A 25,061-nucleotide genomic window follows, 5' to 3' on the forward strand; every position below is an offset into this window, starting at 1 on the left:
ACAAAGTTTTAATTGAAATTGTATTATAAATTAATTAAATATTAACTAGATGAATCCCAAAAAAAAAAAATATAAATTTAATTGATCAAAAGCCCTAACTCTAAAAAACCCAAATCCAAAAAGACCCTAACCCAACAAAAATGAGCCTAAATATTGACCCCTAATTAAACAATTCGGCTAATGGGCCAAACTTACTTCATCGCCATTAACCTCAATTTGATTACATTTCCTCTTCGTCATTATTTAATCTCGTCAATACTACAATCATGGATGCAAACATTAAGGATTGAGGGTGGTGTCATTTAAAAGGACAGCCAATACAATAAAAAAAGATGCAAAATCTCTTAGGCCAGCAGAGGGAACAAAGAACCGAGCTGAAATTAGAGGCCGAGCTAAGAAAGCCATTAACATCCACAAGGAGGAGGAATTTATGCCACCTATTATTATTCTCCCTTAAAATCTTTCTTATGGTTCCACCTATGATTTGATGTTTCACTTTCTCAAAGCTGTTACGGTATCAATCGGTGATAAAGAACAATAGTGGATTGTTCCTTTTCTTTTATAATTTGATCTAGTTTTGATGGGGATGTAAATAAAAGAAGAAAGTACTCCACCAATGGTTCAAACGGTGTTGAATATTTTAGTAGTCCATTTTCAAAGATTCCACTTATCAAGTTTCTGTCATTAACTTAATAACATCATAATACATTTCGCTATTATCGTTTTTAATGAATCAACCCCTCGTTTGTTCTTCAATGTTAAAAGTAGACAGAGAATTCATAATTCACGTCTCATGTTAAAAGCCTCTTTTTCAACTATTTCAGCTACTACAAGACTTCTTCAATGCCCCATCCCTCCATTATTTCATTTGTTTCAACCACTAGCTTTTCTTTTTCCCCTCTTATCTCTTGGGATTCTCCAAGTCAACTCTTTGTCTATACTATAAATACCACTCATTAAGCTCATCAGTAACATCCAAAACAACTGAGACAAACGAGTGCAGAAACTTAAGCCTTCTCTCCTCTTCTATTAGTGCATTTATTATTAGTTTAGATTTGTTTTCTTTAGTAGTTTGTCTTGAATATAAGTGATAGAAATGGAGAATAAGGATGTTCCATTGGCTCCTTCAACCCCTGCAACACCAGGGACTCCTGGTGCTCCACTCTTTGGTGGGGTTAGAGAAAATCAAAGAGTTGGGATTAATAGAAAATCCCTTCTCAAAAGCTGCAAATGCTTCAATGTTGAAGAATGGTCCATGGAAGAAGGGAGATTACCACCCGTATCTTGCTCATTGCCACCTCCTTCAGTCTCACTCACAAGAAAGGTAGACACCAATAATTTACGAGAGATGTTTATATGGTTTAGTATCAAACAGATTATTTGAGAATTCAACTAATACCGTTTGCCATTTTTGTTTGGAAAAAAAACCCTGCAGGTGGGTGCTGTGTTCATTGTAACTTTCATACTAATCTTTTCCGGTACTGCCACTGCTATTGTGAACAAAAAGACCCAAGGCTCTGAAACTCTGATTGGCGTCGCTGCATCCACCGGCCTTGCGGTCATGATCGTTATACTCTCCACCGTTCACATCTCGGGAGCACATCTCAACCCAGCCATCACCATTGCCTTTGCTGCTCTCAAGCACTTCCCTTGGAAACATGTACACAGTTAAACCTACAACTCTCCTTTTTTCTTTTCTTTTTTTAATATCTTTTAAACAACATATTTCTGGGCAGGTACCAGTGTACATTGGAGTACAAGTAATGGCGTTATTATGTGCTGCATTTGCACTGAAAGGTGTGTTTCATTTCATCCTATGATGGGAGGAGTGACTGTTCCTTCAGGGGGATTTGGTCAAGCTTTTGCTATGGAATTTATTATTAGCTTCAATATCATGTTTGTTGCCACCGACACCAGAGCTGTACGTCCCCTTCTCCATCTTCATGCATATATCCAACTTTTACAAATGCGTAAGACAAACTTTCTCAGGAATCCTCCAAGAGACGAGTCCCTCGAAGATTCAGTTATTTTGTTTTTATATTTTGTTTCATAAATTTTCAAGAAACAAGAGTCAATGAAGGTGGTTGGCAATGACAAGCTCAATCTCCAATGCATGAAAATAAAACTAAAAGATAATTATAAAATATAAAGGTTTTTCATATAGGTGAATATAGAGGAACGCTATTAATTAGGGATGTAAAATCGGGTAATCGTTCAGGTTTCAGTCGGATCCTGTCAGGTTGGGTAAAATCATATACATGTCAAGTCAGGTAAATTTGATGCTTCGATTCGGATCAGGTCGGGTCCAGGTCAAATCAGGTCGGGTCATTTTCAGGTTGATTTGACACACAGTTCGGGTTCAGGTCGGGTTACTTTCAGTTCGGATCGATGTCAGTTCAGGTCAAAACAGTTCAGGTCCGGAGCAGATAAAGACCAGGTTAATTTAGGTTCGGATGGACTTCAGGCGGATCTCATTCAGATCAGGTGACATCATTGGCAGATAAAATTGAGGTTGGATCTTTATCAGACACGGATTGAGTTCAAATCGGGTCAAATTTTATTTTTTGATTAATTATTTTCTTCTTTCACGAACGTTGAATTGCAATTTTAAATTGTATATAATTTAGAGTAAATTACTAAGAATATAAATAATCATGGATCCATTTTATGAAAAATATAAAATTAAGGACTAAATTAAACAAATATGAAATTACAAGTAAAAGTTCAAATAAATTAAAATACATGCATTTATGAGGGACCAAATCAAAATAATTTTAAAATGTGAGGTTGAAATTAATATAAAAAGTAATAAATTATACTCATTTAAAAAGTTATGGGCCAATTAAAAAATATAAATAAGTAATAAGTATGGGTCAATTTCAGATTCAAATATAATTTTAAAGACTAAATTGAACAAATATGAAATTACAAATAAAAATTTAAATAAATTAAACAACACAAAGAGATCAAATCGAAATAATTGTAAAATGTGAAGAAAATCTATAAAATGGGCTAAATTATATTCATTTCAAAAGTTGAGAAAAAAAATTGAAACAATTATAATATTGTCAACACATCTTTTCGTCCTACTAGGATTCAAACTCCTAAAAATATGATAGAATTTTGCTAGGATTCAAATTCCTAAAAATAGGATAGAGTTCTACTATTATTTAAACTCCTAAAGATAGGATCCATAAGCATTATAAATAGTCATTGTAACTCACTATTGTAACACATTCGGAGGAGGATATACGAAATACCAAGCAAAAAATTACAAGCAACTCGTAGCCATTTTTCGAAGCATTTATATTTTGAAATGTAAAGTTTATACCTTTGCATGTTATTTTTCCTTACCCTTGCTGTGTTTTGATTTCGAAAGAAAACTGAGAGAAGTGTTTTTGGCCGATGAACGAGGGCGTTTTCGAGATCTATTTTTATAGATCTAGTCCCCGAGGCTTGTGTTTTTGAAAAACTATTCGGATTTTTATAAATGGGTCGTGTGGATCCACGTGTTTTGTCGTTTTTTCTTCGATTGGCTTTTAATTTTGACCCCTAATTCATTTTTTATTTTAATTTAACCCTTATTATTTATATGTATATATGTATATATTTAATTATATTTTATTTATTTATTTATTATAATTTTTTCATTTTTCTTTACATTATATTATATTATTTTCCTATTATTATATATATATATTATATTACTATTTTTTTTATCTATGTTTACTTATTTACTATGTTTTTTTACTATATTTTCTTAAAGTTATATATATATATATTCTTACTTTATTTTATTTTATATTTCTATGATTATTATTTTTTTAGTTAATATTATATGTATATTTATTTTTCATTTATTTATTATTATTAATACTATTTAGTATTTTATTATATTATACATACATTTTTATATTTTTATATATATATTTTTTATTAATTTATTTATATTATTTATTTATTTTCATTATATTTTTAGTTTCTTTGCTCTTATTATTATTTTTATTTTTTTTTAAAAACACTTTACCTTTTTTATTCTTTTTGTATATATATATTATCTTCATTTATTTTATTTTATTCAATTTTATTTTTTTTCATCCAATTATTTTATGTTTATTATTATTGGTTTCATTTATTTCCTTGGTTTACTCTTTAGTTTTGTTACTTTCTTTTATTATTATTATTTTCTTTTAAAATCTTATTTTTTAAGGGTATTTCCGTAAACTCATTAAGGGTAAGTAATTCGGATCAAATTTTACCTTTTAATTTAACTTGCAATTTTCTTAATCAAAGACAACTGAAAATTACGTAGTACCGAAAGGACGGTTCAAGGGTGCTAATCCTTCCTTTATCGTAACCGACTCCCGAACCCGACACATCTTTGGAAAGACGCAGATCAGGTAAGAAATAGGGTATCCGATCAACCCATTTGTTTTAAATAAATGATCGGTGGCGACTCTAATTCACATTTTTCAAGTCGAAGCCCAATTTCAGGGCCCAACCGAAAGACGGTTGCGACAAATATGTATATTTATATTAATTATATATATTATGTATAAATTGTATAGTTTATATATATATAATATATATACTTTATATATAAACTATATAGTTTTTTTAAAACCCAAATAAAGAGTCTATTTACATTTAATAATCCATTACATAGTTATTTAGGCCCATACAATTAGCCTACATGTATTATAAATATATGCATTTAATAAATAAAAAATAAAATAAAAACCCTGAAACTACTCATAGCCGTCGATTTTTTAGGTGTAGGAGGGAAAAATTGACTTTAGATTTTGAAAGAAAACAAAGCACTAAATATTAGTTTAACTTTTTAGGTGATGTGATGTCACTGATCCATGACTAAAGTTACCAACAAATCCCAACACTTGGATCAAAAGTAGATCTAATGGCCAAGATGTTGTCTTCTCCAAGAAGATTCCAAACTTCACTAATGCCCATCAGTCAAAGAGAGTTCGTCGACGAATGTGGCTCACGCACCGGTTCAGTGTTCTTCCCCGATAAGCTACCACCGCCGGTCAAGTTTCGAAAATAATCACTATAGTTTATATTTATTTTATTATATACTATATATAAATTATATAGTTTATTAATATAAACTATAAATTATATATACTATGTATAAATTATATAGTTTATATAGTTTAAATATAAAATATATAAGTATATTATATATATATAAAAAGTATAATTATAAAGACTAAAGTATATAAGTATATAATATAAAGTATATATACATATAAAGTGTAAGTATGTATATATATATAAACTATAAAGTAAAAGTATATATATAGATAAAGTTTTAGTATAAAGTATATATACATATATAATAATATAAAGTATAAGTATATTATATATATATAATATATAATTATAAAGACTAAAGTATATACGCATATATAAGTATATAATATAAAATATATAAGTATTAAATATAAAGTATATAAGTATTAAATATAAAGTATAATTATAAAGACTAAAGTATATAAGTATATAATATAAAGTATATAAATATATATATATATATAAAGTATAAGTATGTATATATATATATAAACTATAAAGTAAAAGTGTAAGTATATATATAAAGTTTAAGTATAAAGTATATATACATATATAATAATATAAAATATAATTATATTATATATATATATATAAAGTATAATTATAAAGACTAAAGTATATAAGCATATAATATAAATATATAAGTATTAAATATATATATATATAATATATATGTATATAATAATATAAAGTATATAATTATATAATATAAAGAATCTAAGTATTAAATATAAGTATATAAGTATTAAATATAAAGTATATAAGTATATATAAACTATAAACTATAAAGTATATATATATATATATATATATATATATATATATATACTTTATATTATATATATTTTAGTCTTTATAATTATACTCTCTCTCTCTATATATAATATACTTATACTTTATATTATATATATATACTTTATACTAAAACTTTATATATATATACACATATATATGTTTTATAGTTTATATATATACTTATATACTTTATATTATTATATACATGTATATATATACTTATACTTTATATTATATACTTATATACTTTATATTATTATATACATATATACACTTTATACTAAAACTTTATATATATACACACACACTTTTTAGTTTATATACTTATATATATATATATATACTTTATATGTATATATATTTTATATACTTATATACTTTATATTATATACTTATATACTTTAGTCTTTATAATTATACTTTATATATATATATATACCTTATAGTTTATATATATATTAAATATACTTTATAGTTTACACTTTATATATATATATTTATACTTATACTTTTTTTATATATGTATATTTAAATAAGTGTATGTATAAATATATATATATACTTATATTTATATATAACTATATATATATATATATATATATATATATATTATAATTTTTTTAATTTCCCCCCAACTTTTGAAATTAATGCAATTCAATCCATTTTACAATTTTCCTCACATTTTACAATTTTTTTTGATTTAATCCTTTTATGTTGTTTATTGTGTTTAAATTTAAATTTGTAATTTTATATTTTTCCAATTTAGTCCAAATTATATTTGTATATGAAATTGACCCATACTTATTTATATTTTTATAATTTACTTAAAACCTTATAAAATGTAAAACACATAATAAATTTATTTTCAAATTATGTTCACCAACTTTTTAAATATATGCAATTTAGTCCATTTTTTATATTAATATCAGCTTCACATTTTATAATTAATTCAATTTCATCCCTCATCAATATGTGTTGTTTAATTTATTCAATTTTTTATTTCCAATTTCATGTTTATTCAATTTGGTACTTTATATACATATATAAACTATAAAGTATAAGTATATATGTATATGTATATGTATATGTATATGTATATGTATATGTATATGTATATGTATATGTATATGTATATGTATATGTATATGTATATGTATATGTATATGTATATGTATGTATATGTATATGTATATGTATATGTATGTATATGTATATGTATATGTATATGTATATGTATATGTATATGTATATGTATATGTATATGTATATGTATATGTATATGTATATGTATATGTATATGTATATGTATATGTATATGTATATGTATATGTATATGTATATGTATATGTATATGTATGTGTATATGTATATGTATGTGTATGTGTATGTGTATGTGTATGTGTATGTGTATGTGTATGTGTATGTGTATGTGTATGTGTATGTGTATGTGTATGTGTATGTGTATGTGTATGTGTATGTGTATGTGTATGTGTATGTGTATGTGTATGTGTATGTGTATGTGTATGTGTATGTGTATGTGTATGTGTATGTGTATGTGTATGTGTATGTGTATGTGTATGTGTGTGTATGTGTATGTGTATGTGTATGTGTATGTGTATGTGTACGTGTATGTACGTGTACGTGTACGTGTACGTGTGTATGTGTATGTGTATGTGTAGTGTATGTATGTGTATGTGTGTGTATGTGTATGTGTATGTGTATGTGTATGTGTATGTGTATGTGTATGTGTATGTGTATGTGTATGTGTATGTGTATGTGTATGTGTATGTGTATGTGTATGTGTATGTGTATGTGTATGTGTATGTGTATGTGTATGTGTATGTGTATGTGTATGTGTATGTGTATGTGTATGTGTATGTGTATGTGTATGTGTATGTGTGTATGTGTATGTGTATGTATGTGTATGTGTATGTGTATGTGTATGTGTATGTGTATGTGTATGTGTGTGTATGTGTATGTGTATGTGTATGTGTATGTGTATGTGTATGTGTATGTGTATGTGTATGTGTATATGTATATGTATATATATATATGTATATATATAAAATATAATGTACATTATATATACATGCATCATATTATCATAACATTCATTATACATATTATATATATATTATAATTGTTTTAATTTTCCCCCAATTTTGAAATTAATGCAATTCTGTCTATTTTACAATTTTTCTTTACATTTTACAATTTTTTTTATTTGATCCTTTTATGTTGTTTATTGTATTTAAATTTTAATTTGTAATTTCATTTTTGTTCAATTTAGTACTTCAAATTATATTTGTATCTGAAATTGACTCATACTTATTTATATTTTTGTAATTTACTTAAAACCTTATAAAATGTAAACCACGTAATAAATTTCTTTTCAAATTATGTTCACAAAATTTATTCAATTTCATCCCTCATAAATGCGTGTTGTTTAATTTATTCAATTTTTGATTTCCAATTTCATGTTTGTTCAATTTGATACTTTATATACATATATAAACTATAAAGTATAAGTATATATGTGTGTGTATATATAAAGTATATAATATAAAGTATTAAAGTATATAATATAAAGTAATAAAGTGTTTGGATATAAGTATTAAAGTATATAAATATCAGTATTAAATATAAAGTATATTAATTATCATAATTAATATATTAAGTATGTTTATAAATTTAATTATCATAATTAATATTTTATTGTAACATTTAAAAATTAATCATATTAATTAGTATAATTTATTATAAACTCAAAATCTCACAATTTTATTAAAATCTTAGATTTTATTGATGGTAATATATAAGTCAGGTAAATGTCAAGTCAGATAAATATCAGATCAGGTCAATAACAAGTCGGATCATTCACAGGTCAGGTTCATAACAGGTCAGGTTGAAAACAGGTCGGGTAATACCAGTTATTTTTCGGGTCAATCTCGGGTTCGGGTTCATATCAGTCAGATGCAGGTCGGGTTCGGGTATCATATTTTTGGTTCAATTCGGGTTCAAGTCGTTCTCAGGTCGGGTGCAGATCCATAATTTCCAGGTCTAACTCGGGTTCAAGTCAACACCAGTTCCGACTTGAGTAGGTTTCGGATCGCCACAGCGCATGTCAAAAACAATTTTAATTTAAATCGATTTCAGTCGGTTTTACAGGTCGCGTCATCTTTTTACACCCTACTATTAAGATAATGAAAAATGTGCAGGTGGGTGAGTTGGCGGGAATCGCGGTTGGATCCACTGTCATGCTCAATATACTCATAGCCGGGTATGTTAATAATGATTTTATTTTATTATTAGTCGACAAGATCACTTTATAAACAGAAAAAAAACAATTACTCAACATGGAGAGAACTTTACAACAAGCAAAATCATCAACAAAGTCGCAATTTAGAATTAGAAAAAAAAATGGACCCCTTTTTTCTCTTGAAATTTCGAAAATAGCTAGGAAATATTTCAATCAGATATAAGTATGACACATCTTCCTTATTTTTCAAAGATTCCAATGCCAAGCAACTGATGAAATTGAATGAGGATGATTCTTAAGAACCCCCTTGTTTTTTTTTTTTTTTGTGATGGGGGAACAGACCATTTACAGGGGCTTCGATGAATCCAGTAAGAACACTAGGACCAGCCATACCAGCAAATAACTACAAAGCTATATGGGTGTACCTCACTGCCCCCATCATGGGAGCCCTTTACGGTGCAGGAACTTATACTGCTGTCAAGCTGCCCGAGGAAGATGGTGAAAAGGAAGCGACTGGGAGGAGCTTCAGGAGATAATTAGAATCCATTAACGACCTTCATTATTATCAAGAGATATGGCAGATGACTGGAGGGGTCAACACTCAATTTCATAATTATACGACACATTGGCTACTGCCACTGGAACTCTATGTATGTATCAAATCATATATATTCACGACAGCATAGTCAAGGGTTTATTAGAGTGTGATTTGGGGGAATAGATGGGGAACAACTAAAATGAAGATGAAAAGTCGTATCTCTCATGGTGTATATTGTTTAGCTTCACAAAGTATTACAAGGAAAGGATATCGGTTTCAATTTGCATATAATGTTAACCAAAAAAGAAAATCGTACGAGAGATTTGGAGTCCAATAGACGAAGCAAACCCAAGCCCAAACATGCTCTCATTCCTTATTTTTAACATTGACACATTCTTCATTGACAATTTATTTACCAACTATTGTAGGATCCTTAAATGATGATTAAATTGTACTAATATAGGCATTATACCCATTCTATTAAAAGACTTGAAGGAATGAAAATATAGATACCGGTATAAAATTTAGGACATAAATATAAATATGAATAAAATAATGATCAGAATTTAATTATTAATTTATTAGTTTAAAATTAAAAATGGAAGAATTCATATTTAATTTTAAAATTGAAAAATAATAATTAAATTAATAAATACTTGAAAATAGATATAAAAAGTTAAAGAGACAATATTTAATTTATCTAGTTTTAAAATTAGAAATATTTTAAAAATACTTAAATATATTTTAGTTTATTTTTTGGACATCGCCCCTCCCACGTGTCCATATCCGGATGGAAAGGATTTAAATCAAAGTTTATACTCTTTTAAGGATCTCATGTGTGCATGTTTCTAAAATTTAGGTTGTTATTTTGTTTCTTCTATAGTAAGTTTATTTGATTTTAGGTTTGATATAAAAAATAAGTATTTAAATTATATATATATATATATATATATATATATATATATATATATATATATATATACTTTTATTTAGGTATTTAAATTTTTCGGTCAATATAAATGTTTAATGTTATAAACGATATTATTTTACTAACTATAATAATTATTAAAAAACTTCGATGAGTAACATGTGTCATATTTATATAATTTTAATTTTTATTTTATTTTATAGAAATATTTAAAAAAAATCTTGAGTCCCACTTCTACGCCCATCCTCGTACGCGTCTCCCCTTCTTTCCCCCTTCCCATCGCATGGCTGCATGACATCAGTTACTTAAAGAAAACCAAATGACTGATCGACATCCATTGCTCAAATGATCGGTCAAAGGGATTTAATTTTTTTTTTAGGATTTGAATATTTGAGATTTTAGAGATTTAAGTTTAGAAATTTAAGGTAGAGCGATGGTCGGTCACTGATGGATTCATTAGTGGTTTTTAGTTGGGTGGAGGCGTGACCAGAGGTATGTACGGACAACGGTAAAAGTCGATGGCTAAATGGATATAAGGATTAGAGTTAAAGTTTTCAAAATTTTTAGGTTATTTTTTAAATTTAAGAAAATTGAGTTTCCTTTTATTTTTTTTATAGTTTTAAGTTTTTTATTAAAAAAAATTCAAAATTACACAAATATAACATGTGTCATTTAATAGAGTTTTTTAACGACCATTACGATCAAAACACTTAAAATAATAATATTTATAATATTAAACATTCGAATTAACTGAAAAATAATTAAAATATTTAAATAAAAAATAGTATATTTTAAATAATTATTTTATATTAAGCCTTATTTTTACGGTAAGCAAATTTGCCCTAGCTAGTTAGGGTCTATCATTAATTTACTTGCAGTTTGTGTAGGCAGATGAGCCCTTGAGAAGAGAAAAGAGGTGTGCTCTCTATTTATTTACTTTTTTCAATTAATTGATTGATAGGGATGTAAAAAGTTGACCGATTTATAAAATTGATTGAAATCGACTTAAGTTAAAATTATTTTTGACATACGCTGTGGCGATCCGAAATCGACTCGAGTTGAAACTTGTGTTGACCTGAACCTGAGTTGGACCTGAAAATTGTGGATCTGAACTCGACCTGCATCCGACCTGAGAACGACTTGAACCCGAATTGAACCGAAAATATGATACCCGAAACCAAACTGCATCCGACTAATATGAACCCGAACCCGAGATTAACCTGGTAAATAACTGATATTACCCGACCTATTTTCAACCTGACATGTTATGAACCTGACCTGACCTGTAATTGACTCAACATGTATATAATCTGATATTTTAACTTATAAATAATGTTACAATTAGTATAATTATGTTATTTTAAATTTATAATAAACTTATGATAATTAAATTAATATGATTACTTTTTGAAATTTAGTTTTTATATTAATTATAATTTGTATATTATAAATTTGGTTTTTATGTTAATTCTAATTCTTTATATTCTTTATATTATAAATTTTATTTATAATCACTAAATTAAATTTAAATATTGTCTTATTGAACTTGATTTTATTAAATTATATTAATTGAGTTAAAATTTCATAAATCTAATTTACTTTTAATGTAAAAATTGATTAATAATTTAAGTAAACTTAACTTGAAATTTTAAAATCAAAATATATTAGTTGAAATGATCGACTTATTAAATATTTAAAACTTGAAAAACAATACAAATACTAAAACAAAAAATTATAAATGAAGTTAATTTTATTACACTTGAAAAACTAAAATTACAATAAAATCAACTAAACAAAATAAATTGGGAATTTAGAGGGACTAGACAAATTTGGGAAGTTGGCGCCAAGGATAGTGTACAACAAGATATTTTGTGTTAATTAGGCTTATGCTCCTCCAAAAATCATCATTTTTCTACTTGTATTTGATTTTTGATTTCTTTCATTTTAGTCATGGTTTAATTGTAAATATCTTCTTGAATTTTCAATTCGATGCAATTTAATCCTGTATACATTCTAATTACTTTTAATTTTCTATATATATATATATATACTATGTATAAACTATATAAAATATATAGTTTATAAATTATAATTTATATTAATATAGTATATATATATATGTATAAATAATATAAGTAATCTACATATTATATATATATATATATATATATATATATATATATAGAAACACTATGCATAAACTAAAAAAGTAAAAAAGTATACAGTTTATAGAAACCCTAAACCCTAAATCATGAACCCTAAACTATAACCCCTGAACTATATATATAACTTCTAGTACATGTATGTATAAACCATGTATAGTTTATATAAACTATATATACTACTAGAAAAAACCCCTTTAATGACGCGCATTGCACGTCATCTATGGGTGCGGATGACACACAAATGACTGTCGTTGAAGCCACCGACATGAATTTTTGATGACGCGCAATTGTGTGTCATAAATCTATGACACGCATTTATGACACACATTTATGCCTTACATTCGTATGACAGCATGTATGCCTTACATTCGTATGACACGCATGTATGACTTACATTCGTATGACACACATGTATGACTTTCATTGCGTGTCATTGAAGCCCCCGTCATAAATGAAGATGACACACATTTGTATGACTTACATTCGTGTGTCGTGATTGTATTTCGTAAATTATATATATATATATTATAGATTGACAAATAATCAAACTAAATTACATTTAATGCCTCATAATACTAAATATATATATATCATATTATATATTATAAGCAATCCATTTATATACAATATATTCACACTACAAACAGTTTACAATAAACGATTAGTCAAAGAAAACAAAGAAAATATGACATTGAGAAAGAACATATAACCATTATTATAAGTTAATAAACAAACACTAAAAGTTACAAATCTCCTTAAATGAATTCAACAATAGTCCTAGTTCACATAAAATTAGTTACTGCTCCCTGCTCGGATTAGCCATGAGCTGTACTATCTATGGTGCACAAAGAAGAATTGAAACCAAAGCCTATGACTCTCCACCAAGTGCATCTAATGTCTAGGTAAGTAGCACTGACTTTACCTTGCAGCAAATGCATCGCCATCACTCAATTGTCCCTACTGGTCGCCCTCATCTTCACCCCTCATAATTCGTTGCACAAATTGTTTGGCTTTGCGCCGTTGATTGTTGAAGAGGCCCCTAACGGAAGTAACAAATCCATCACCGGTGCCATCAGCTGAACGCTTAGGAAAGGCTCTTTTCTGATCAGAAGCTTGGTTATTGTCAAGGAGATGGAATTCACCATCAGGAGCAGCAATTGTAGTTGGCTGTTGATTGTGTCCCTTGTCTTTAAATTTCTTAACCTACCAAAATGTCAAATAATTAAAATGAATATAAGTTCGGCACGGGTATATTCAATTTTTTTTATAAGTTTCTTCATATAATCCCACACACATCTAATATGTGATGGTAGTGGATGCTTTAAGAAAATGAAGAAATCGAACAACTATTATCATAGTTTATTGTAAAATTAAGCATTAGAAATTTCCATGTCCTAATCCAACAAATAGAAGGGAGACAAGACTGTTACGTTCTAAGTAAGAGAAGATTCATAGTATGTAGATTTTAAGGTCGGTTTACAGGAGTATTATTAAGATCCCTTACAGACTTCAGGACTCCCTTACCTTCATCAGATTCCTTTAATGCTTGGCTGACTGCTGCAGTAACATCCATGCTTTTCTTTGCCCTTCTTGCACCAGCTATTGTTGAGACCTTCCAAACTTCCTGCATTTCCCAGGTTCCAACCATAAAGAACATCACCAATTGCAGTGTCTAGGTAAGTTAGTTGCATGTCAGTCATACCTTGAAAACATGGACAAGGAAAAAAGCAACGATTCCGGAGAATTCCATGTGAATCATTGTCAACGTCATAGGAAACGGGGAATTGAAGTACTTGGGAGACAACACCCACTGCAACCTCTTGAGAAGTGAATTAATAAAGCTTGATCAGTTATGGACTTTTGTTGCATGATATTGTAAAGGGAGAATCATCTATTGCAGGAATGTTGTCCTGAAGCTATTTGTTCATTTTGCACTGTATCAAGAAATCTTTATCAAGAGAGGGAGAGAGAAGGTTAATCTTTACCTGATTTCCCCCTTCTTGAAGAGCGGCAACCTCTTGAGAAGTGAATTTAGCCATAGATACTGATTTAACTTTGTGTGTGAACTCCCGACTGGAAACAATTAAAACCGGTAGCCAGTTTAGAAAATTATTGACGTCTAACTATCATCAAATGCAGTGTCATAGATATAAGCTAATCAGCAGTCGATATGTCAAGAAAACTCAACTTGCCAACCAAATTGAACACTTATTGTATTCCACTGCAAGTGGTGCAAACAAATGTCTAGAAACTTGTGCAAACATATTGAGGCCCCTGTTCAGTTGACAATTAGCAAATAGCAACAATATGACAAAGAAAGTATAAGCACTTCAAAATCTATGCATACAAATAAAAATCACATTCATTTTAGCATAAGGAAAATGCTGCAAAAACATATTTCAACAGCAAAATCACCAGAAGTAAAATTCAGGAGGATATTCAAATAAATATTTATGGAACAAATATAACTTCTCAAAAGGTTTAATAGTAAAGATTCCAAAAATATGAAAACTTTAATCAGGTTTTCTGTTTGTGAAAAACTAATTAAGTAGTCAAACACATACATCCTATCTCACTAGACATAATCTTAGCACCCCAGCTTATTTTCCATTTAAAAAAAAAAATTAAAGGTTATTCTTCCATTAATACATGGATATAAATATAGGAGTATCAATAATATACCATAAAAAATGGACCACAAGCATTATTGATTTCCCCAACATCACTGCCACAAATGAGCAATCAATTCAAAGTCTATGTATATCAGCAAGCACATCTATAACTAAAATTCAACCATTATTTGATGAACAATTCTCATAGTTATATTCCATCAACCTATACCAGGATACAACAGCACACTTATCAAGTCCACAATCATGAGATCAAAACATAAACAAGAAAACCATACCAAACTGTTGCAATTAATACATCTACGGTTCTCCGGTTGTTTTAGAAGACCCCGAATTATTCATTCATTCTTCTCATATTCCTTCACTCGACTCACCATCGCCGCTTACTATATGAAAATAAGCAAAAGGTAAAACCAGAAATCAACAAAAAAGAAAAAGAAAAAGTAGATATGAATTTTCTCCAAATCATCATTAATCACAAGCAGACACAAAAAAGATCCCAATCCAATTAAATCCAAATTTGCTTATTCGACACTATTATCATTTCAATAAAAATCGATTAAAAAATAGCTTCACTACACTGCAAAGCAAAATGAAGCAATCTAAACTACAAATCATCATTTTCTTATGATAATTAAGATCTAAACTAGAGTCCTCCATAACGATGAAGAAATATAAGATAACCTCACAAAGGGCATGCCATTATCACAGAGCACTCATCGAAATCTTGATGTGAACTAGTAAAACTCACAACCCAGATATGATTCTCTAATCCTCGAGCAGTTTTATAGTTAACGAATCAGATCAAATGGTTGTATTTCCTTCTTTCTAACAGTTCATCAACTTGTAGTTAGAAACCTTTGCAGTTAGAAACCTTTGCAGTGTACCATCATCGACCGCAGCTCTGAGATCTAAATAGTCAGAAAGAAATAAGAAAAATGAAATCAATATATATATATATATATATATATATATATATATATGTCTAATATTTACAAAAACAAATACTATGGAGACAAAGTAGCTAACCATCAGAGCCTCCAATATGCTTGCCATTCACAAACACTTGTGGAACAGTGCTTCGACCTATCAAATCCAAAATGACATACTGTATTTTATCTCCATCGTCTAAAACAAAAAACTCAACAAGTCAACACTTCATCTAAAATTACTCTTTTTTTACTCTCTCACACACACATACAATAAACGAATCAGAAGTAGATGAATAATATCCACACAGATACCTCGAAGATCAAGCTCTACAACATAAGGTTTCTCATTTAGCTCACTGAAAATCCGCTTGGCACGAAGGCAATACCTACGAACAAGACAAAAGCGAAAGAATTAGGAGCAACCCATCATATTATCTAATCACAAAACCCCCAAGAATTGAAGTTTCGATTATACTTTTGAAGAAATACCCATGAACTCAAACAGTCGAAACAAGATTGATTACGCTATTCTGATTCTAAATCATGAACATTAAAAGGTTGAAACGAAATTGTAAATGTAAAAGAAATGGAGAAAAATGGTATACGGGAAATAGGATTTAGAGAACATAACGATCTTGTTGGAGAAGATGGAGTTTTAGAGAAAGGGAAAATGGAAAAAGAGAAAAAGGGGAAGAAGCGGCGTGAACTGATAATTATCGAGGGGGAAGAAGCGGGAAAGGATGAAAATAATGGGGGGAAATTAGAATACGACTCCTAAAGATGACACACAATTAAAAGTGTACTCCGTGTTTTTGTAAATTTTTTGGATTATGACTATTAAATATGACACACATTATTGTAAGTCATAAATCGTTCAGATTTTAAAAAACATGACATTTTTTAAGACACACATGTTTTGCAATTCATAAATTAGCGTGTGTCATCGTTCGTGTGTCATTAAAGGTATATTTTCTTGTAGTGATATATATAACCTATATATATATATATATATATATATATATAGACTATATAAAGTAAATTATTTATATAGTTTATAGAAACACTATGCATAAACTATATAAAGTAATAAAATATATAGTTTATAGAAACCCTAAAATCTAAACCCTAAATCATAAACTATAAACACTAAACATTAAATCATAAACCATAAACCCTGATATAAATGGACTAGCACTAATGCATATATATTTGTAATAAAAGAGTGAGCTTATGTATTGGGCCTATGTAAACTAATGTAAATGGATTAGCACTAATGCAAATGGACTTATTTTTTTGGTTTTATTATTACTTATTCATAAGAACAAAATAAATGAGTTATTAATGTGAATTAACCTACCATACAACTAAAATACTAATTATGCAAATGAAATTAATATGACATGTACTACTATTTATGAACCATATAATATACAATGTGGCATACTAATTATTTAACACATAATTAATCATGTTTTATATAATTTACATTTAAATAATTTTATATAATATGTATGTATAAACTATGTATAATATATATAAACTATATATATATATAAACTATATAAAGTAAATTACTTATATAGTTATAGAAACACTGCATAAACTATATAAAGTAATAAAATATATAGTTTATAAAAACCCTAAACCTTAAACTTTAAACCATAAACACTAAATATTAAACCATAACCCTGATGTAAATGGACTAACACTAATGCAAATAGACTTATTTTTTGATTTTATTATCACTTATTTATAACAACAAAATAAATGGACTATTAATGTGAATTAACCTAACATGCAACTAAAATACCCAATTTCCCTCTAAATTCCCAATTAATCTTAAACTATATATACTATATATATATATACTATATAGTTTATATTAATAAACTATATAATTTATACAATATATATTATTTATAATTATACATAATATATAAATATAAATTGTATAGTTTATATATAATTCATATGTAATTTATATAAAAACTATGTAGTTTCTATATAGTTCAATAGTTCATATATAAACTATATAGTATTATAGTTTATACATTGTATATATAGCTTATACATAATATATATATATATATATATATATATATATATATATATATATTATAGTTGTTTTAATATTTTTTCTCAACTTTTGAAATGAATGCAATTTAGTCAATTTTACAGTATTTTTCATATTTGATCTCTTTGTGTTGTTTAATTTATTTAAATTTTTATTTGTAATTTTATATTTGTTTAATTTAGTCCTCCAAATTTTATTTGCATCTGAAATTGACCCATACTTATTACTTATTTCTATTTTTTAATTGGCCCATAACTTTTTAATGGGTATAATTTAGTACTTTTTTGTATTAATTTCAACCTCACAATTTAAAATTATTTCGATTTGATCCCTTTGTGTTGTGTAATTTATTTAAATTTTTATTTGTAATTTTATATTTGTTTAATTTAGTCCTCCAAATTTTATTTGCATCTGCAATTGACTCATACTTATTACTCATTTCTATTTTTTAATTGACCCATAACTTTTTAAATGGGGTATAATTTATTACTTTTTTGTATTAATTTCAACCTCACAATTTAAAATTATTTCGATTTGATCCCTTTGTGTTTTTTAATTTATTTAAAATTTTATTTTTAATTTCATATTTGTTCAATTTAGTCCTCCAAATTATATTTGCATATGAAATTGACCCATACTTATTACTTATTTATATTTTTTAATTGGCCCATAACTTTTTAAATGGGTATAATTTAGTACTTTTTTGTATTAGTTTCAACCTCACAATTTAAAATTATTTCAATTTGATCCCTCATCAATGTGTATTGTTTAATTTATTTAAATTTTGATTTGTAATTTCATATTTGTTCAATTTAATTCTTAAATTTTTTCATAAAATTAAACCATGATTATTTATATTCTTAGTAATTTACTCTAAATCATATACAATTACAAATTGTAATTCAACGTTCGCGAAAGATGAAAATAATTAATCCAAAAAAAAATTAACCTGATTTGAATTCAATCCTTATATGATAGAGATCCGACCTGAATTTTATCTGCCAATGATGTGACCCGATCTGAACGAGATCCACCTGAAGTCCATCCGAACCTGAATTAACCTACTTTTTAACTGCTCCAAACCTGAACTGTTTTGACCTGAACTAGCATCGATCCGAACTGAAAGTAACCCGACCTGAACTCGAACTGTACCTGGTGTCAAATCAACCTGAAAATGACCTGACCCGATTTGACCTGGACCCGACCTGATCCGAGTCAAAGCATCAAATTTACTTGACTTAACATGTATCCGATTTTACCCGACCTGACAGGATCCAACTGAAACCTGAACGATTATCCGATTTTACATTTCTATTTGATGGGGTTTGTTGATGGGTAACTTAGTGGTTCAAAACAAAATATCTGACCTTTACCTCGTGCCACCCCAAAACTCCAACTTTTTGTATTACTAAATAAAAGTAATTTTTTTCTGGATTTAAATTTATTGAATGTGAATTTTTAAAAATTATTGTATTATGAATTAATAAAGTAATTTCATTGATAAATAATATTTTTCTATCTATAAGTTATAGAGTTTGAATAGTTGTGTGTATATAATATATACATTATTAATCGATTAAGAGTTTTTTTAAATCAATACTATATTATAATCAATGAGGATGTAAAAGTTAACTAAATTCAGTACTCCCTTTTTTAAAAAAATGAATATGTAAATTTTCTTATTTTATTTTTTCCTACTGATATATTAAACTAAATTAAATAAATTTTTTAAAAATAACGGGTATAAAATTATTCTCTACCCCATCTATATACATATGCTCTACTTGTAATCACTTCATACAATTTAAAAGTTATATTATGAACGTTTGTATTTATTATTTTGTTGGTCATGTTCTTAATTTCAGATAATTTGAGTTTGTTTGGCAATTAATTCCCTTGGTGCCGACAGTAGTTATTCTTTTCCCGTCACTTTCCTCTCATGAACCGTAAAAGCAATAGGAAAAGTAAATAATGAAATGAAATAAAACTTGTAAAATATAGTTCTTACTCATCCATCACAAGTCAAATGATTAATCTCCAAGGAAAATTGTGACATATATGGGATATCTAACGAATAAAAAGAGCAGAATTAATCGGGAAAGATATGTAAGATCGGGTAATGATTGCTATTTGCTAGAAGTGAAGCAACATTTCATGGAGAAATATAAGAAAACAATAAAAACAGGCTTGTTTGGGTTTATTAATTGTACAAAATGAGAAGTTTTTTTTTTTGTATTATAAATAAAGATTTATTATTTATAATAAAAAGATAATAAAATAAATTAAATATATAACGATCGTTTAACTTATAGAATTAAAAAACTCTGCCTTGATTGAATCCATAAAATAGATTTGATGTGATTGCAGGAGAAACTTTCCCATCTTTTTCAAATGTTGCACTCTTACCTAACGTCGTGTGTGTTTTTTTAATTCCAAACATTCATCAGCTACGTACGTATAGTTGAAAACAACAGCTTTTTGTAACCATCAAGCAACACATATAAATGTATATATATGTTCAAGCTCGATTCAAACTATTACTTCTTTTATATGCATATATGTAATTTATATAATATAAAGTACTAAATATAAATATAAAATTATAATTATACTTATATAGTACTTATAAAACAGACCGAACAGAGATGGTAAATTGTAGACATGTTGAGGCACAAGTCTTGAAACAAATTGTCCGAGCCTTTTTGAAGGCTGTGATGTCACGTCAGATATTGAATCAAAGTTTACAATTTTGTCCTACTTCACTGTGGACATAAACACAAATAACCAATTATCCACCATCAAACAGGTTTTCCTTCTCAGGCATGTAACTTGAAATTAATACATATAAATACACTTTCTTTTACAATTGGCCCATCAAACACGGAAGATTTTGGATATTATTTTAGTGAATAATGTCAAGTCTTTATGATTTTCTGTTTTACTATGAAAATTTCACCCAACTCTTGTATTTAATTTATTACGAATTCAAATATTCTAATGGAAAATCCAAAGAAAATTTCAAAGGGCTGGTTTTAGTTTATTTTTCAAAATTAAGATTAAGGGATTGAGTTATTTCTCAATTATCGGCAGCGTAGATACGTAAATTAACATCTAGTGATTATAAAGTGGTTAATTAATGTAAGTCAGCAACACCAAAATAAAAATGATACTTTCTGCTTTGGGAATGAACCAAAGTAACAATTCTTCATAAAAAGAGCCAACGTGGTTTCAATTTCCTGTCAACTAATTAGATTCTTAATCACTTTAGGTCTCTCTGTTTGTTAGTAAACTATCAGAGAGTATTCATATTTTTATATCAATTATGAATTATCAGCTGCCCCAAATTATCATCCAAGTAGAGATTCCCAGGACCCAAGCATAATAATCACACTAACAATACTAATGTAGTTAGGTACTAAAACTTTTTATTATTAATAATAAGGCACGTATACCTTGTCGTTACTTATTATTAGTAATGTGATAATATTATCTAATTACATATTAGTATAATAATTTAAAATTTAGTCAATGGAATTAAGATTCAATTGATATTATTATTACAACGTATAAATGAATATGAATTTGAATGTGTTTAAATGTATAATATTTTTAAATTTATGAGTAAATTTTTTTAAAATTATTAAAAAAAATAAAGTTTCATGCAGTAGGTTTTTTTTATCATTATATACTTTAGTGGGATTAATGTAATATAATATAGAACTGTGAAATGGGACCTAATAGTAATAAGATAATAATATTATAAGAAAGCATTTATTAGTTAATAACAAAAAAGTGCCCATTTTTTTGGAACATTAGGTGTATCATTATTAAGCAACTGTAACTGTTTACCTTGTTGATATTAAACAAGATCGTAAATTACCCAAGTTTTGCTTATATATATTCCATCTCCTACAAGCATTATTTTACAGTTGCTGGGTATTCTTTTTCTTCAAGTTATTGTTCATACAATATCTATCAAATGTATTATTGGCCAAATTCAAAGGGTCGAGCTTTCTTTCTTTTGTTTTCTTAAAAGACAAGTTGAGTTTAGTGTGCTCCGTCTGGACCCACCTTTGGTTTGTATAGAAACATATATGATGCATTAAATCATGCATGTTTCTAATCCTAGACAAAGAGTTACCATTTAACCTCTCACTATTCTCATATTTAAATATATTAATTAATAAAATCAACAACAGATTGACTAGCAAAAGATTTGTAATAAATCTGTAATTGAAATATATTATTATAGATCTAATATTTATCCGGTCTAAATTAATTAATTTTTGTTAATACATTATAAATGATAATTAGATGCCGATTGTATATTTATAGATATTTATGATTTGAGATGAGTATTAAATGTTAACTTATAGTTTAATATCAACGTAGGTTTATCACTATTAATATCTAATGGACTATATATATACATATATTGATTAAAAAATTATAAAAAAAATATCTCAATATTAATTTCAATTAAAAAATTACATCAAATTTGAATTAAAAAGAAACATCAATCCAAGGTCGTTCCACGCCACATGACACAAGCTTTAAATGTTTGATAAAACACACCGTTTTAAATTTAATTAACTTCCCCCTTTCACTTCACTTTCTTTCTCTCTGTTACAATATTAAGACCTTGTAACTATAGTATAATAATCTTAAATATAATCGCACTTTAGATGTAAAACCTTAAATGTTTTCAGATTTGGACTGCTGGGTTGCATTACTACAAAAAAAAAGCAACAACAGTTCATCTATTTTTCTATTAAACCGCCTTCTTCCCTCGTCAACCCCATGACAAACACAAAAATGGAGCCTCAAAAACCATCAGAGCCTTCTCTCTCTGAAACTTCAACGATTATCTCAGCCTCAAATGGCTCACCATCCACCCTAGGAACCACAATGGATACTACCCACAAAGAAGAAAAGCAACCGCAAGACAAAGAAGAAGATGATCCCGTACTGGATCTGCGCTTCTCCAATCAAGAATCGAGCCAAGAACTGAATTTCATCGACTGTTTCAAGGTGGTGGACTCATCCTCTGATCATGATCAAGATCAAGGTAATGAAACTGGGCCTAAAGTATTTTCATGTAACTACTGCCAAAGAAAATTTTATAACGCACAGGCTCTGGGAGGCCACCAAAATGCACATAAACGAGAGAGAACACTGGCGAAACGAGGCCACCGGATTACTGTTGGTGGTGGTGTAGCGGCTTTAGGTTACCCTAATACACATCACGGGCGATATTATAGCATGGCGTCACTTCCTCTGTATAGCTCTAGTTTCTGTAAACCACTTGGAGTTCAAGAGCACTCCATGATCCACAAGCCATCTTTTGTTCCATGCCGTAATGGATGGTCTAGACGGCCCGTTGCTCGAACACGGCCAACCGAGCATCTTTCAATGGGGAGTTTGAATCTAGGGGGTAATGGCGCTGCTAGATTCGAAAGCGGTATGCGTACGTTTGGTCCAGCCATGGAAGGAACGGGAGGATTTTTGTGGGATACTGTTAAGCATTTCAATAGTAAAAATGATGAGTTGAAGCTTGACTTGTCTTTGAAGCTCTAAGCGACTAACTCTATAGTTTCATTCTTCCTTTGATTATTAGTTGGATATTTTGTAAATGCATTTTGGTTAAAGAAGAAAAGGGGGAAAAACTTTTCCAATTCTTCAACTTTAGGGCTTGGACTTTGTGAACTTTTCAATGTTGCTTGTTTCACCAATTCTTCAATTCCAATACATATGACTCTTAATTAGCAAGTAAACGTGTGTGTATATATATATTATCAATGTCTGTAACACTCATAGCTCATATATGTCTCGTAATACGAGTCACAAATATCAAACCAATTAGATAAATATTTACTATGCATAAAGATTTAAAATTTCGTTTCTTTTTAAAAATTTCACTATTTTAACTTTTAAGTTTTTATCTTATTCGTATAAAATCATAAAATAATATTCAATCACTGAAAAAAAAATCAAATTTTAGTTTATAAGTAGGCAATTTAGAGCTGATCATAACTATATATATATATCACTGCTTAAATACTGCTTAATTTTTAAAATATTTAAAATATAATATTTAGACTATTCATTCATAAATACGATTAATACTAAAAATTAGCCAAAATTAAACAAAATAATGCTAGTTACTAATACAAGCCCTTAAAAATAAATCTAACAAAGCAACCCTACAAATATAATGTACATGTCACTAATAAGTTAAAGTTAGGATGTATTACTGAAACTGTCGGTAGGTATGATTTCCATAAGATGCTGACAAACTCCTTACTTTACATCCTCTACTTTATTCAAACCTACGCATAAAATCGTCATACGCTAAGTAAAACTTAGTGAGGGAGAAATATAACTCAAGTGATATAAAACCATAAATTTCATAAAATATAATAAATAAACTGTAATTTAAATAAAAACATTAAACTTCAAACTCGACTAGTAAGTTAACATCGAGTATCATAAATAACTTTTTTTTTTCTTTTCATTCGAACATATTTCAAAACTTTCTTTTCAATTCAATGTTCATTCCTTTCATATTGTCATAACTTTCACATTTATTGCTATAGCCCAATATATATGTAAGAGAATATAAAGTAAGTGAGTTTAAGGTGCGCACTAG

General features: G+C 27.9%; 1 protein-coding gene and 1 pseudogene across 1 annotated transcript; both read left to right on the top strand.

Moving 5' to 3' along the window:
• The first annotated feature begins 793 nt into the window (after positions 1 to 793).
• On the top strand, positions 794 to 9,737 carry LOC120117030 (annotated as a pseudogene).
• A 13,490-nt stretch (positions 9,738 to 23,227) lies between these two features.
• On the top strand, positions 23,228 to 23,989 carry LOC120117099 (zinc finger protein 3-like). The gene has a single exon (XM_039137436.1). It carries the CDS (start codon positions 23,228 to 23,230, stop codon positions 23,987 to 23,989), a length of 762 nt encoding a protein of 253 aa, XP_038993367.1.
• Positions 23,990 to 25,061: the final 1,072 nt, after the last annotated feature.

Source organism: Hibiscus syriacus, unplaced genomic scaffold, assembly GCF_006381635.1.
Source record: "Hibiscus syriacus cultivar Baekdansim isolate YM2019G1 unplaced genomic scaffold, ASM638163v2 tig00110318_pilon, whole genome shotgun sequence".
Classification (NCBI taxonomy): Eukaryota; Viridiplantae; Streptophyta; class Magnoliopsida; order Malvales; family Malvaceae; genus Hibiscus; species Hibiscus syriacus.